The sequence below is a fragment of the Podarcis filfolensis genome (assembly GCF_964270895.1).
Source record: "Podarcis filfolensis genome assembly, chromosome: 1".
Taxonomy (NCBI): domain Eukaryota; kingdom Metazoa; phylum Chordata; class Lepidosauria; order Squamata; family Lacertidae; genus Podarcis; species Podarcis filfolensis.
This window is the reverse complement of record NC_139604.1, coordinates 72,675,093-72,690,479: the sequence shown is the minus strand read 5'-3', so window position 1 is coordinate 72,690,479 and position 15,387 is coordinate 72,675,093. Positions and strand designations below refer to the sequence as shown.

General features: G+C 40.9%; 2 protein-coding genes and 1 long non-coding RNA gene across 6 annotated transcripts in view; 1 reads left to right on the top strand and 2 right to left on the bottom strand.

Moving 5' to 3' along the window:
- The window catches only part of IMMP1L (inner mitochondrial membrane peptidase subunit 1), a 30,756-nt gene extending 27,531 nt beyond the window's left edge, over window positions 1–3,225 (bottom strand). Inside the window, exon 1 of one of the 3 annotated variants that reach the window (XM_083600364.1) lies at window positions 3,102–3,225. The gene's annotated coding sequence lies outside the window, so the exon portion shown is untranslated. The remainder of the gene's footprint in view (window positions 1–3,101) is intronic. The other 2 variants (XM_083600366.1, XM_083600365.1) reach the window with 2 other exon arrangements.
- The window catches only part of LOC310756574, a 156,276-nt gene that overhangs the window by 39,229 nt on the left and 101,660 nt on the right, over window positions 1–15,387 (bottom strand). The window lies entirely within an intron of this gene.
- Window positions 3,272–15,387, top strand: part of ELP4 (elongator acetyltransferase complex subunit 4) — a 151,068-nt gene continuing 138,952 nt past the window's right edge. For both annotated transcript variants that reach the window (XM_083599773.1, XM_083599774.1), the window contains exons 1-2: window positions 3,272–3,469; window positions 8,613–8,648. In XM_083599773.1, the coding sequence (XP_083455899.1) occupies window positions 3,277–3,469; window positions 8,613–8,648 (229 nt within the window). In that variant the 5' untranslated portion in view covers window positions 3,272–3,276. The remainder of the gene's footprint in view (window positions 3,470–8,612; window positions 8,649–15,387) is intronic.

The following is a 15,387-nucleotide window of genomic DNA, read 5'->3' as shown; positions in this document are numbered from 1 at the left end:
AATTTGGATGGGTTATATCCGTGCAACAAAGAAAACAATACAACAGGTTTGAAGCACCACAGAATACCACCATGGTCAGGATCCAAGAGCTAAGAAACAACTTTTCAGCCTCTAATAATATGCACAATAACTTGGGAGTAAGCTCCACTGAACATGGTGGGTTTTTTATTTTTTTAGCAGCAGCTGTCTGTATGGCACTTTAGAGGACAGGTTCCTGCCCCAAGAAGCTTGCACACAAGAAACAACACAAGAAGGGAAGGCAACAGGCAGTTGTTTCCATTAAAGGTGCTTAGAGTTAATTACAGGCCCAGTTACAGTAAGGCGTGGTTACATCAAAGGCTTAACAGAAAAGGTGGATTTTGTAGAGACGCTTGAAGAGAAGTGGCATCACACAGGCATTCGGGGAAGAAATTCCAAAATGCCTATGATTGGGTGGCATGTTATGGAACTTGCTGGGTGCAATGTGTTTTCAAAATGTTGGCTTCTGGACTGAAGGTACTAGATTTCTCAAGCTTATCCCCTCTTTGTTTGTAAAAGGATTAGGAAAATGAAGCCATCATCTTTGCACCTGTAGTCTCTGACCCATTCTATTGAAATACCTAAGAACATCTCAAGAAGCTTGAGCTCACAGCAGAGACACTTCAGGGAGCTGTACCGCATGGCTGGTAGCTTTCCTTGTCAGATGACTCAACAGTTAATCTGATTTAGTGACTATAAAACTTTAATCAACAAAATCCAATACTATTACATTCCAGAACTGATGAGAAAAGAGGGTTTTGTGTATAAAGGACAGGTGCCGCTAAGAAGATTATTAAAAATAGCAATGTAACTGACGACAGTGCAGGTGTTACCCCCTCCACTAAATCATCTGCTTCTCTCCTTCAGTATGGGAAACAATGATGAAAGTATTCAAATTAGCATAGCTTTGTGAAAATAAGAATTATAGAATTTTATAAATTCAAATACAGATTTTAATATTTACACCATATGAAAAAAGAAACAAAATGTCTCATCGTGCTAAAAAGTACCTTATAACATTACGGTATGTTAAATTTTGTAACTTTCAAATTTCAAAAATTAGGGGTGCTAAAAAGTTGTAACATGACTTGGGAGTTCAAAATATATTTTGGTTAGATTAATATAATTTCGCTTTGCTTGGTAAGTAAAATGTGCGTAAAACTGCATAGAAATTGTTAAAAAATGGTTACCAAGTACTTGCAGTTATATTTAATATTAATATTATTATCATTATCATTTAGCATTATCTGATATTTTCAGAAGGTAAAACTAAAATTCCAAAAGAAGTTTATGTGCTTCTTCATTAAATGCAGACTTACCAAGCTAAATCTTGTCCAATCAAAAAATAATAGCAGATTTTAACTCACACCCAATAACATATTTTTAAGGCCCTAACTAAATAAATTTACAAAAAAAAAAGTTTCACCCCCTAAAATGACCTTGCTTGCATCTAGTTGCAACCTGACTTTGGAATGTATTGGCCCATACCCATTAGCAGATAGATGCTTACAGTTTTTAAAAATTATTTATAACTCAGATAGAATGTACACCACAGATCAGGAAAGGTCTCACCAAAGCCAAGAGGATGCCAGCATGGTTAATGAGCAGTGTCACGGGAGATATTAGAGGCAATAAGGCTCATGTCAGGAAACAGAAGTCTTTTCCAAATGAGAATAAAAAGGAACCTGAACTGTGGCAAAAGAAATGAAAGCAGATACTGAAGGATGCAAAAATTTGCACAGTGTGTTATTGAAACATTAAGGGCATACTAAAAGAGAAAAAGGAGACTGAAACTGAAGGGATTCTTTGCATTGACTTCAGTGTGGAAGATGTTGGGCAGACCCCTGTGCCTGAAGTAACGTTCTCAGGAAGGGAAACTGAGGAAAATAGTGATGGCAAGAGACAAAAGTTCTTATTGGCCTAGATAGAATAAAAAACAAAAAACAAACCAATCTTTGGGTCCAGATATGACATTAACACAAGTATTCTTAAAGAATCTGGTGATGGGAGAAAAGACCCAATAATCTTCTGAAGTAGTCACATCTGTGGATGAAACATTTTTCAACATTTTGCCAGCGCTCTATACTTGTCCATCCCTGTGCACTTTCACTAGTGCACTGATCTCAACAGAAGATATATATAGCTGAAGGCAAGTCCAGGTTCAAGAGTTCAGAGGCAATGCATATGTTAAAATGTAAATGGAGGATGCTTCAAATTGCTCTGCAAGGCAAATTGTAATGGTCTACTGACCCACCCTGTGAACCAGGATCCCACCCTTTTGCTACCCTTCCATCTCCATGGCCTGCAGCGGGGTAAATATGAAGTGGGAACCTAATATGCACAACAGAAAGGTATACACAAAATTTCACTGCCATATAAAGCGATTTAAATTGGTATCCATGTACAAGTTCCAATGGGTCTCCACAGCCAAGGTCAAGCAAGTGATTAAGAGTGCTACTCTGCATTAATCCTGGAGAGCTAACCTGGCTTTTCCGCCGTGTAGCCAGAACCTTCTGAGTCATGTACAATGAAATCCTCAGAAACCTCTTGCACCGAATTACAGTCTTAACTGTGCCAACCACCCACCTTCCCAATTGGCCTCACCAGCATTAGCTGGTAAGCTAACACACACGGAAAACAATTCGAATAAACGACTTCACTGCGGCACGATCCAATGCATGCTTACTCTCCAGTCAACCCCGAGCTGCCTTGGAGGAGGGGAGGGCGTTACTTTCGTGTAAGTATGCACAGAACACCAACACTTTAGAAAGTTAAGTTCTCATAACGAGCCAGGTGGGTGGAATGAGGTGAGGGGGCTCCGGCCCGCTCCTCACAGGTAGTAGCAAATATTTTTCCCCACTCCCCCAGGGTCACACCACTTCCTGCACCTAAACAGGAAGAGGGACGTACAGTATACTGTATCTCGTTTCCAAATTTATTTATTTATTTTTTTAAAATAGCTTCCTCAGAAGCGTCCCGTTGCCTAGAACGGCCCGACTGGCACTCCCCTCCTTCACGGAGCGCTACGAACGACACCTCTTGCGGACAGGCTCGCAAGCTGCCTCTTCCTGCCTTTGACTCACCTGCCTGGGCCAGAAGCCGCGGGGACCGAGAGCCCTCCTCGCCTACCCCCAGCCGACGCCACTGCGCCTGCCAACAACCGGCCTCCCCATTGGCTCGCCGCGCGTCCGTCCCCACCTCCACCCGCTCCGCCTCCGCGCCGGTCGCCTCTTCCCTGTCAACGGCGCAGAAGCTAAGATGGCGGCCTTGGCGACCGGCGGGCCGGCCCAACGGCAGCAGAGTGCCAGGGCTACGACGAGTTTCCAAAGGAAAGGGCCGGATGGAGGAGGAGGAGGCGGCCGCTTGGCCGTTCTGCCGGGCACCCGGCCTTCGGTCCGGCACGGGCAGCTGCTGCTTTCCAGCGGGGTCCCCTCTCTGGACTATGTGCTAGGTTGGTGCCGGCAAGTCTCCTGACACGTCCCGCCACCTCGCCGTGCGGGTTTCGCGGTAGTCGAGGGGGCTGAGGTGGCCTCGGAGGGCAGGCGAGGCGAGGCATTGGGGGGCTGCCTGGCTCCCCTCAGCAGCAGCGCGGGCAGCCCCTCCGAGCCCCAGAGCTGCTTCCCTGCTGACTGAACCGCTGTCGGGCTCAGTGTGCGCGGAGGAAAGCAAGGAGGCTGCGAGAGAAGGGGAAGCGAGGGCGGGGAGCGGGACGGATCCGGCCGCCTGGTGCTGGGACGGGGCTGTGGGTTCGACCCCCGCGTTCCCACCGAGCCCCGTGGTACTTACTCTCCGCTGTCCCAGGGGGCTAGTATTCTGCCCAAGGAAACTTGAGGATGCTCGAGGAGAGCATGGATTCTTGAAATGCGCGCGGAGCCTTGAGGATGGGAAGTGGAGTCAGTCCCGGCAGAGCAGGCATGGCTTTTTTAAAGAGACGTGCCGTCATCTACATAGCCACTGGCTGGCTGTCCTCCTTTCGCGTGTTTCCCCTTGCTCGCTCGCTGATGCCATGCCGTCAGGATGGCGTTGCCTACGAATGCCTTCTCGCATCAAAGCGTCCATGAATACAAAGCAGCCTCACGCAGCAGTTTCTGTGTAGAGGCTCTGTGTAGGTCTGCTCAATATCGAATTTAAAAGAAACTCGAAAATCTAACGCTCCAGGGCACATAGTAGCAAGATGCGAATGGATTGAGTGGAACCCAGCAGTATTCAACATATCCATGTAATAGCTGCAGCGTGCACTAGTTTCACCCTGCAGACCACCCTCAGCCCATTTGACTTGCTGTAAAACTTCTTGAATACTGAGTTAAATGTGCATTGTGTTAGAGACTGGGCATGTATGTTAAAAAAACTGTGTGGGAGCAATTAGTTCTTTTATTCATTTGTTTTTAAACATGTGCATCCTGCTTCATACCCAAAGTGCCCAAGTGGGTAGTTTCTGCAAAATAAACATAATGGAGTTGTTTTAAAGCTACTATAAAGTTGGTGTGGACCTGATGTGTCTGTTTGGGAAACTTCTGACACCTCATGGTAGTCACGTTGAAACTTCTAAAGGAGTTGTGCACTGTGTGTGCAAGTTATAAATAAAACACAATGGTTCAGGTGTAAAATGATGCTTAAGGCCACTTGGTTTATATGTGCAGAACACCATTTGAATCCTATAAATTTAGTCCTCACTTTTCAATAATCATACTTGAAGCCAGTGGGACATGCGCATTGTGGTCAAGACCTTGGTTTACAATTAATTTCTTTTTCCTGACACTTAGGACTCTCATTTTGAATCTAGCTAGAACTTCATGTGTCTCTTTATGTTCAGATATGAGTTGCATCATGCATCTGGTCTTTTATCTGAAGGTGGTCATTTCATGGGCTCACAGATTTGGGAATGTAGTGTTTTGGTGGGATGTCACTACCATAGGGAATTCCCTGCCATCCTTTTAAGGGAAAAGGCCTATGAGGAAGTGAGTGATAATTTAGTAGGAGCAGGAGTTGCTGCAATATACATTAGATGCGAGAATTGTTGTTAAAAATGTGCCCCGAAGGAGGAATTTCCCAAATGCAATTCACTTATAATAAACAACAATTTGAGCAGCTAGAATTCTACCCCTCCTTTTTTCTGCTTGGCAGTGGTACTATTCCAGTTTTGTGGTTTTTCTGTGTTCCCATTTCTGACAGAACAGATGTGTGAAAGGGTCATGTGGAAAACAATATATGACTCTCACTCTAAGATTCCCATGCACACGAACCTGTAAGTGAGTACACATATTTGGTTTTATATTAGCTTGGCTGGGCATGAGTTTGGTAAGGTTTGTTGTGAGTATATAGATTGCAATTCTCACATCAACAAACACCTTCAAAAGTGTAATGCACTAATCAGGCCTTGGGTGGTCTGCTTGATACAACCATTGTACTAGATTAGATAAGACATGCTCTTCAGACAGAAAAGAACGGAAATAAAAAATTATCACTGATTCCATCTCATTTTATCATCATTAGAAAGGGAACAGTTGCTAGTAGATCATTTTAATGCTTACTCAATAGGAAAACTGTTAGCTGAACATTTTTTACAAATGCCATTGGCTGCACCCCATCTCAAATTTTGTAGTATTATAATCCTTGCTTCTACTTAATTTTTTTGTGTTATTTTGCCTTCTCCAATATATATATAATTTTTAGGTGGGATGAGATCATTTTGGGATCCCCCACCCTGAATGATGCTGCCATTCTAAAATACAAGATCTAGTTCTTCACATTATGAGGCCATTTAAATTTCACACATGACCATGAACACATCATTCAGAAGTGATTTCAGTCATAACTCAAATCCCATTTATTTCAATAGTAATGAAATTCAGCTAACTTGGTCTGGATCCAAGCTAGGGCCATTAGCTTAAAAAAAAAAGTATGTTCATTTATTTTGCAGTTTATATGCTTTCCCACAAAGGGCTTAGGGGTGTCCACAAAGGTCTCCAACCTTGTGGGGTGGGGTAGGTTAATACAGTCATACCTCGTGTTGCGTTTGCTTCAGGTTGAGCGTTTTCAAGTTGTGTCCAGCGGCGACCTGGAAGTTCGGGAAAGGGTACTTCCGGGTTTTGCCACTCACACATGCGCAGATGCGCAAAATGACATCATGCGCAGAAGCGGCGAATTGCAACACGCACAGATGCAGGTTGCGTTCTGCTCATGTTGCAAACGGGGCTCTGGAACGGATCCCGTTCGCAACCAGAGGTATGTGTGACTGGCACAATGTTACCAAGTGAGTTTCACTGTTGTGTAAAGATTTAAACTTGGATCTCCCTAATCTGACATCTACCAAGTAGACGGTGTCCTTTGCCATCAATGATCCTGTTCCTGTTTGGCGATCCCAGATGTTATCATCATCATCATCATTAACTAGTCTGTTTCAGATAGAGTATTTTGTCTCGCTCCTCAGTGTGTTCATTCCTATACAGTTGTTTCATGCACTTACTACTTATGGATGCCCATTTCTGTTATTAGACTAAGAGTTCTAAATATCTTAGAAAAAATGTAGCATGATATATATATTCACAATGTATTTGTGGAATGTTTTCCCCATGGAAATTCGCCTGGCGCCTTCATTATACACCTTCAGGCGCCTGGCAAAAATGTTCCTTTTTAACCAGGTCTTTGGTTGATCTGATTGACATCCTATGCCCTTTTAAAATGTGGCTCTTTGTGGGGGGGTATTATTATTATATCTATTGTGGCTTTTATGTTGATCTTTTCTGTGAACTGTCCTGAGACCTCTGGCTTTAGGGTGGTATATAAATTCAATAAATAATAATAATAATTTACATTATTTCATCTAATGATGTCAGTGTTTCCTTACTTTACAAACAGTATATATAAACAGATGGGGAACCTATGACTCTCAGATGTTGAATGACTACAACTTCCATTGTTCTGGACTGTTGGCCATGCTGGCTGATGGGAGTTGATGTCCTGCAACTTTTAGAGCACCAGGGGCCCCTTATCCCTGACATAATTGAATAACTTGGGATGGGAAATGACGTAAAGGAATGCATCTGCCATCATGGTATAATGAATAAATAGGCCTTTCTGTGATGTTGGGCTCCTAATATTTCCGTATTTTTACTTTCTTTTCTCTGTCCTAATTCTTCATAGTTTTGTTTTTGCCTCTGGTTGAAAGTTTACCTATTTCTACACCAACTTAGGTCTTCTAATTGAAGATATTTTACGTACTTTGTGTGTTTTGTTTTTTGATACTAAGATGACAACCACTGCCATCAGAATACCTCAGCTAGATGTACCCACAGAATGTTTCTTTTGTATTTCATTATTTTGGTACGTTGGCTTTACGTACTCTGGAGATATTGCTGGTTGGGTTCTGTTGGGTTTTTAGCACCTTAAGCAGACCTCTGTTGCTGGTGACTGAAAACAGCTCTGTTTACTTTCAGCAACATAGCATTTATTTGGAATCCATAACCATTCAGTCTAGAGCAGTCTTAGTTCTATAGAAAGCTCTGCAACTATTTTTAAGATTAAAAGATTTACAACTCGGGAAGTAAAACATGAAATAGCATACTTGAAAGAGTAAAATACCATACCCACCCTTCTTATCCAAACATGATAATAAGAGAAAGTACAATAACTATAAACAAAAGGTACATGCAGCTAAACCACTGAAGTACAAAAATATTACTTATCAGTCTTTTAGTCAAGATTTCAGTTTACCAAAAATCCAGAAAAAGGCATAATATAGACAGGTGTCTTCTGGTATCCAGCTCCTCATGTTATAGTCCAGGTCCCAGGCTCTTTTCTCCTGATGGAGGGAGAGAAGAAAGATTTAGGAGCTGGCTGAAGATGATAAAGATGCCCACTCATCAAAGGGGTTGATTCAGCTGATCCTATGCTCATATGAGATGGGTACCACTGTGCAATGGTGTAAACTCATTATATGTTCATTTAGGCTCTGAGCTCTTTGTGCAGATATGCTGCATTGATGTATGGGTTTAGCTTTGCTTTGCTGTTCTCTGCACTGGTGCAGGTGGGATGTGGGTTGCAAGGTAGAGGCTATCACCCTTGCACTAGTGTAAGATAACTAAACAAAAATAAATTCTAATGTATTCAGTTGGAATGATTCCAGATAAATGTGTAGAGGACGGTAGCCTTAATCAGTATCCTATACACAGCTGAGTCCGTTCCTGCAACTACTGGTAGATAGTTTTGACTCATGATAAATGCAACTTACTGAATTAACTGTACCAGGTTCTTCAAACACTTGCTCTAATGAGGAAGGATTACTTTATGTGTGTAGAATAGTCTTAATAAAACAAAGGAATGTTGGCTTGTGACAACACTATTAAAGTACTTGCGTTTAGTTATGTAGAGCTATGCAGGATCTTTTCACCATATTGTGAAAGTAATTGTAGTGTGTGATATATAATTATATGCAATATATAATTATTTAATAGTGAATTGTAAGAAGTATTATAAAGGTAATTAAAATGTTTTTCATGTTACATTTTTAACTTCCTGTATCACCTTTCCTTGATACTACTAATTGTTGGAAACATTATTATGCATTCTAATTTCTTAAATTAATTTGTTCCTAGGTGGAGGTTTGGCAGTTGGAACCCTTCTCCTTATTGGTTAGTATGAAAATTTCTAATACATTTTACTTACTAGCAATTATATGGTCATGGCATTATCTTTTTATTTTTTCAAGTGTTTTAGGGAAAATGTAAGAATGGTTTTTCTAAGGAGTTCCTTCTAAAAGATAATGCCAGACTTGTTGTAAAGAAAACATTAATTTCTTTCACCGTGGCCGTGTTCTCATGTCATGTTAAACATTGATTTACTACATTGTGCGCAAGCTGGAACCCTCATACTTCCCTCTTCCCACATGGCCAGAAGAATACTTCAGAAGGTTTTTCTGTCATTCCCCCTTAAACATGATTTGTCATTGTGCCTGAACTGAGAATAACTAATTATGGTCAGTTAATTTCAAAATGAAACAGTTTCAAAACACGGTTTCTGGAGCTGGCAGGTTTAAACTAATCATAGGGTCATAGTCAACTAAATAGTTGTGCTAGCAGAAGCCATGGTGAGGATACATGCTAGCACAGTGGAAGAGGGAGGGAAGGTTCCACCGTGCAAAGAAAATTCTTGTAGTGATAGAGCTACATTGAATACAACCCATAGTTATTGTGAAGCACAGTTCCTGTTTCCAGCACAATGATGCCAAGTGTCTCCCATCATAGGTTTTTTCATGTAAAGAACTGATGGTAGATTTTAAACCCTTAAAAATATAGAATTCGGGGAGAAAAGGACAAACAAACAGAGAGAGAGAGAGAGAGAGAGAGAGAGAGAGAGAGCTCATTGGAAGGAATAAATGATCTTCCAAGTAAGGATGAGCACACACTTCCTATTAAAATAAAAGTAACCATTTTCCACATAAACCATGGCTATCACAGGATTGTGTTAAAGCAGGGGTTACCAACATGGCACCTTGTGAGCACAGTGGCACCCCAATGTCTTCCCCTAGGGCCTGTGGACTCTATGCACCTGCTCCAGCCCCCTTGATCATGGAATGGCGAGGATGGTTGACTTCTTCTCTCTTGAGAGCTGAAGGAGGAAGTTCAAGGAATGACCCTTTCCTTTCAGATTAATTGTACTGGATCTGATTTTTACCCAGATTGCACCAGATTGAATCTGGTGCAGGGGGGGAGAGGGATGACCAGAGGGGTGATGACCATGGCACTCATGCAAAAATCCAAACATGCCTATGGGCATAAGTAGGTTGGCAACCACTGTGTTAAGCAGTTGTTCACATAGTGTTCTTATATTGATCAACTCATCCTATATGATCAGAAAGGAAAGCTGAAAAAATGCAGGTAAGGTAAAAACAATAAAGCTTCTCAAAAGTTACTTTAATATCTCTAATATGATAATAAAAACAAGGGGCAATATTCAGAACCAGTGCTTTTTTCTTAAAAAATGTTTAGAGGTGCTCTCATTTTTACTCATGAAAATCGCCTTTTTATAGTTCAAATTGGGAAAAATAAATACAGTAAACGGACAAAAGTACAAAGATTCGCAAAATGTTTAGGGGGGGTGTCCCCCTGCACCCCCCGAAAAAAGCACTGCTCAGAACAGTTTTAAATAATTGCTTCAGCAATTTCAGTCTTTGATTTCAGTAGGTCATCTCTGAGAATAAATACTGGTCAATGTGGGATTAGATAAAATTGTGAGATGTACAGTTGTGGCCGTGTTAGTCTTAATGCAGGAGATGGTTACTGTATAGTGATTGGATCATGAAAAAGTGCATATGTGTTCGTAGATAACCAGAATTCTTCACTGAAATTGCTAATCAACTTGGATCATTTAAGCTTAGTAATTGAAAACATGGAAGTGACGGTACTTCAGTTCCTAAGACTTTAATTTTTGAATTATATGGACTGTTTTTCATACTTATTATGTGTAGAATCTGTATCTTGGATGTTGGTTTTAAAGCAAGTATAGTTGGTATTCTAGTTGAATGGCCTGTCATTATACAGACAACAGTAATAATAATAATAATAATTTATTATTTATACCCCGCCCATCTGGCTGGGCCTCCCCAGCCACTCTGGGCGGCTTCCATAAAAACCAAAAATACAATAAAATATCACACGTTAAAAACTTCCCTGAACAGGGCTGCCTTAAGATGTCTTCTGAATGTCACGTAGTTGTTTATCGCTTTGACATCTGCTGGAAGGGCGTTCCACAGGGCGGGCGCCACTACCGAGAAGGCCCTTTGCCTGGTTCCCTGTAGCTTTGCTTCTCGCAATGAGGGAACCGCCAGAAGGCCCTCGGCGCTGGACCTCAGCGTCCGGGCAGAATGATGGGGGTGGAGACGCTCCTTCAGGTATACTGGACCGAGGCCGTTTAGGGCTTTAAAGGTCAGCACCAACACTTTGAATTGTGCTCGGAAACGTACTGGGAGCCAATGTAGGTCTTTCAAGACCGGTGTTATATGGTCTCGGCGGCCGCCCCCAGTCACCAGTCTAGCTGCCGCATTCTGGATTAGTTGTAGTTTCCGAGTCACCTTCAAAGGTAGCCCCACGTAGAGTGCATTGCAGTAGTCCAAGCGGGAGATAACCAGAGCATGCACCACTCTGGCGAGACAGTCCGCAGGCAGATAGGGTCTCAGCCTACGTACCAGATGGAGCTGGTAAACAGCTGCCCTGGACACAGTAACATATTGTTACGAGATCAGTCTAGACAAGCTTTCTGTATCATGAGATTGAAGCTGTCGGAGTTAAGCCTCCAAGGAGGATATTTCAGTATTATACTCTGTGTTGTTAAAAGGTTAGGTTCTTTTTTAACAGTCTCAAGAATAGATTGCATCACTTCAGTATTAAATCCCTTATCAAATCAAATGCCCATCTTCATTATTTGATGTATATTATCATGCCTAGTTTAGGAAACTAATAGTAAACTCAAGATTATTAAATGTCTGTTTCTATTGTTAAGGTTTTCTGAAGATTGCATAACAGAATGGCTTCAAATCCTGTTAAATACTATTTGAAATACTACCTGAATGCCATTTGTATTTAGCTGGATAACTGGGTTCTGGCCTAAGGTGGCTCACAGCATTGTTGTCAGCCCTTCCCCCCTCCCTCCCGTCTAGGGATTTTAATTTTTTTCTAAAGGAGAAAAACTCAGAAATCTAGCTCATATGTAACAAACCATTGCTTGTTGGACCCATATATCCTGGGTCCAACAAGCAATGGTTTGTTATGTTGGGAATGTGAAACCCTGTTTTGCATGGAGCACTCAGACCACAGTTTCCTGGTTAGGATGTCACAGCAAATTACGGTAATTAAACAAACCAGGAAATCTTGTATTAAACTGGGCATGTAAGAGAATGTGAGGTGGAGAGTTGATTGGAAATGGGACATTGGAATTAAGCCAGAAAGAGAAGGAGAGAAGAGTTAGGAAATACACACACTTGTTAAACATGGTAGAAAAATAAGGCTGCAATACTTGGCACGCTTACCTTGAAATGGTCTCCGCTGGATACAGTGAGATTTATGTTGAGTGAACCTCTGAGGGATTGTGCTACATAAGTGAGTCCTATGTTGTAGGTGAAGATTGAAGCCAAGTTCCAGATCTGAAAGAGCATTCTACTAGTTTCTAGAACAGAAATTGTCTTTTAATCAATTTCATACCAGTAGGTTGATATGGCAGCAACTAGAATAAAAATATGCTAAAATGTATATAACTTCTTAAGTATGATATAAAACATATAATTGAAATAACCCATGCTTAATTATATTAAAAGGCTTACAACCTTGTGTTGCTTCAGAAACTTTTGGACTGTGACCATTTCAGAGTTGAAAAATAATTGCCTAGAATCTCTTCGTATGTTTTCCCCACCATACTAGTATTTGATAAAAGAAGGGCATGTTCAGGAGGCCATCCTTGCTAGGCCACAGATTACAAAAAATAGGAAAATTGTGTACTTTTTTTCTTCTGCCTTTGTTTTTTGATAAAACAAAGATTCTTTGATTTTAAATTGTTACTCGAGTTTCACTTTTTCCAGACTCTGTGACAGCGTTATCACAGAGCTGAAAGTAAAGCTTCATTTTTACTGTATTAATACACAGCTGCCAGTGTTTGTTTTTATCAAGTTTTACCTACAGATACTTTGGCAGCCTAAATAACCATATAGTTTTATATTTTATTTCAAAATTATTATGTATTTTATTGAATATGCAAATTTCCGAAATTGAAACTGCATTCCAGTAGGAAAACCTTGCATAAAAATTTAAGTGATTTTTTGTGTGTCTTTTAATTGGGAGGTTAAAATTTTAAAAAGTTAGGTTACAAAAGGGTTTTGTTTAGTAGCTGAGGTCAAGTTTTTATAAAGCTAAAACTTTAACATGAGTAAAGGCAGGACCATTCTTGTTCAGTCTAAGCCTTGGAGCAATTTCAGCTATTTTAATTAGCTACCATTTTTTTGTTTTAGGTATGCAATCTAACCTGCCTATTAAGGGTACTCATCACTTGTCAACATAATTGACTTTATCACCTTTTTGAAAGTTGAAAAAGGTAATCTCTAGAAAAGTACAAAACAGTGATTTGCTAAATATAATTATACAAAATATAACTTGTCAAAATTTACCTTCCTGCTGAATGGCAGTGTGCCAAGTATTGTAACATATATGTTTGCTAACTTTGTTTTGGCATGTGCTAATTAAAAACAAGTGACACAGACTAACCTCCCCTGAGCTTAATAACTACTATGGACATTAGCAAAATATTTTAGATGGAATTTTAGATGGTGGGAATGATTAAAATAGTCTTATCATGTTACCTACAGCACTTTAGGTAAGATGTTCTATAACTTAGGAAATGCTCACCTTAGGTCATACTATTAGACTATGTGAATGCTGATGATTTAATAAATTAATAATGATGGGTTGTGACAGATTCTCAGCAGCTCTAGGGCAACCTGTCTAGACTATCTGCACTACAGACTGTCATATTTGCAGATATACTGCATTCAATTCTCCTCAACCATAGCTTTCAAAGCTTGTTATGTTTAGGGGCTTCTAATGATAGTACCGATAATTTTAAAACGTTTAAGTAGTCACATTTGTTGTTCTGTATTGTGTGTAATTCAGTATTATCTGTTTATAATATCATGCTCTGAAAAGAGGCATATAAATTAAAATAGATTTATTGGAGATCCTGTACTAAATTCTCACATAATTTACGTACTTAAACTGTGAGTAGATACAGCAGACTAACAGTGACTTGTTTTTCCTGCTCCTGCACCAATTATAGCGTTTAGTCTCCTTATTTTTTTCAGCTTCTAATATAGCTTCTAAATAGATTAAGAACCTCCATAATAATAATAAACTGAGCCAGTTGCATATTCAGAACTGGATTGCACCCCTTCTGAAATAACAGGTTTGTAGTTTGTGGGGTGATCCTGGATGTTACTCAAGTCTCTGGTAGCCTCAGTGGCCAGGCCTGCCTTTTACTAGTTGGTAGGCCAACAATGGCCATTCTTGACCATAGTGATTTATGTACTGGTAACCTCAAAACTTGGTTATTGAAACCTGCTCTTGGTTTTTGCAATGTGGGACTACCCTTGGGCCTGGTCCAAAAGCTCCAGCTGCTGTGAAAGGCTGTGGTTAGACTGTTGGTGGGGATAGGCTTAAAAGCTTGCACTGGCTGTCCATGTTACCAGGTCAAGTTCTGGGTTCTTGTATTCTTTTACAATGCCATTAACAACTTGGGTCCAGGATACCCTTAGGACTGCCTGATTCCTTGTAACCCTGCCCAACCACCGAAATCCTCTGTTATTGGTTCCCTGTGACTTAGCTACATGGCTGTGGGCTGTGCATTCAGTATTATGGGCCTAATTCTGTGGAACTTCAGGTGCTTGATGAGGCTCTTTCTATTTCAGTTGTTATTTTAAGAAAGCTTCCTGTTTTTATGAGTAATGTTAACTGAATTTATCTACTATAGAAGTTTTATAATTTCTAGGTACCATGCTTAAGCGGTGTATAAATAGCTGAAATAGAAAGGAATGTGTATTTGTCTAAAAAGATACTTAAAATCAGTTCTGTTGGTTCTGTTTTAAAATGTCCCATGCCCTTGGAGCTTCTTATTATGTGGTAGAGGGACAATTCACATGAAAACCAGTTTTTAAAAACATTAAGGGACAAAACTGTAGCATGGAAGTTTCTTCCCAGCCAGTCAGATCTATGGCAAGTATTAGAGAAGTGCTAACGTGCAGCCAGAACATGAGCATTGACTTCGGGGGACTGCTTCCTTTACCCTCTTAATGAGAAGTTGCCACTGGGTGTACATGTGCTGGGTATTAAGTCCTAATCAAAACCAGAAGAAGGTGGAGCTACCGTATTTTTCCCTCTATAACACGCAGATTTTTTCTCCTAAAAAGGAAGGGGAAATGTCTGTGCGTGTTATTGAGCGAATGTGTGGTCCCTGGAGCCAAATGGCAAAAAAAATCAGGCAAAAATCAAATCGCGCGTCTCGGAGAAGGGAAACCTGAAAAGAGGAAGTGGCTGCTTTCCTGCATTCTGCCTCAGGGTCTTACTGCCCACCCTCCTATGTTTCCTTGCTGTGTTTGCTCAAACGGAACAAAGAGCAGGGAAAGCCCCTCCCCTCCAGGCAAGCAGAGGGGAAAGCAGAGTGTCGTCTCTGTGCTCCGGTGCTGCTGAAAACATGCAGGAGGGAGGGAGAGAGAGAGAGAGAGAGAGAGAGAGAGAGAGAGAGAGAGAGAGAGAGAGAGAGCTGGCTGGCTTGGGTGGGTAGGTGAGGGAAAACTTTTGCCTTCCTTTCCTCCCTCCCGTTATACCCCTCTCCTGC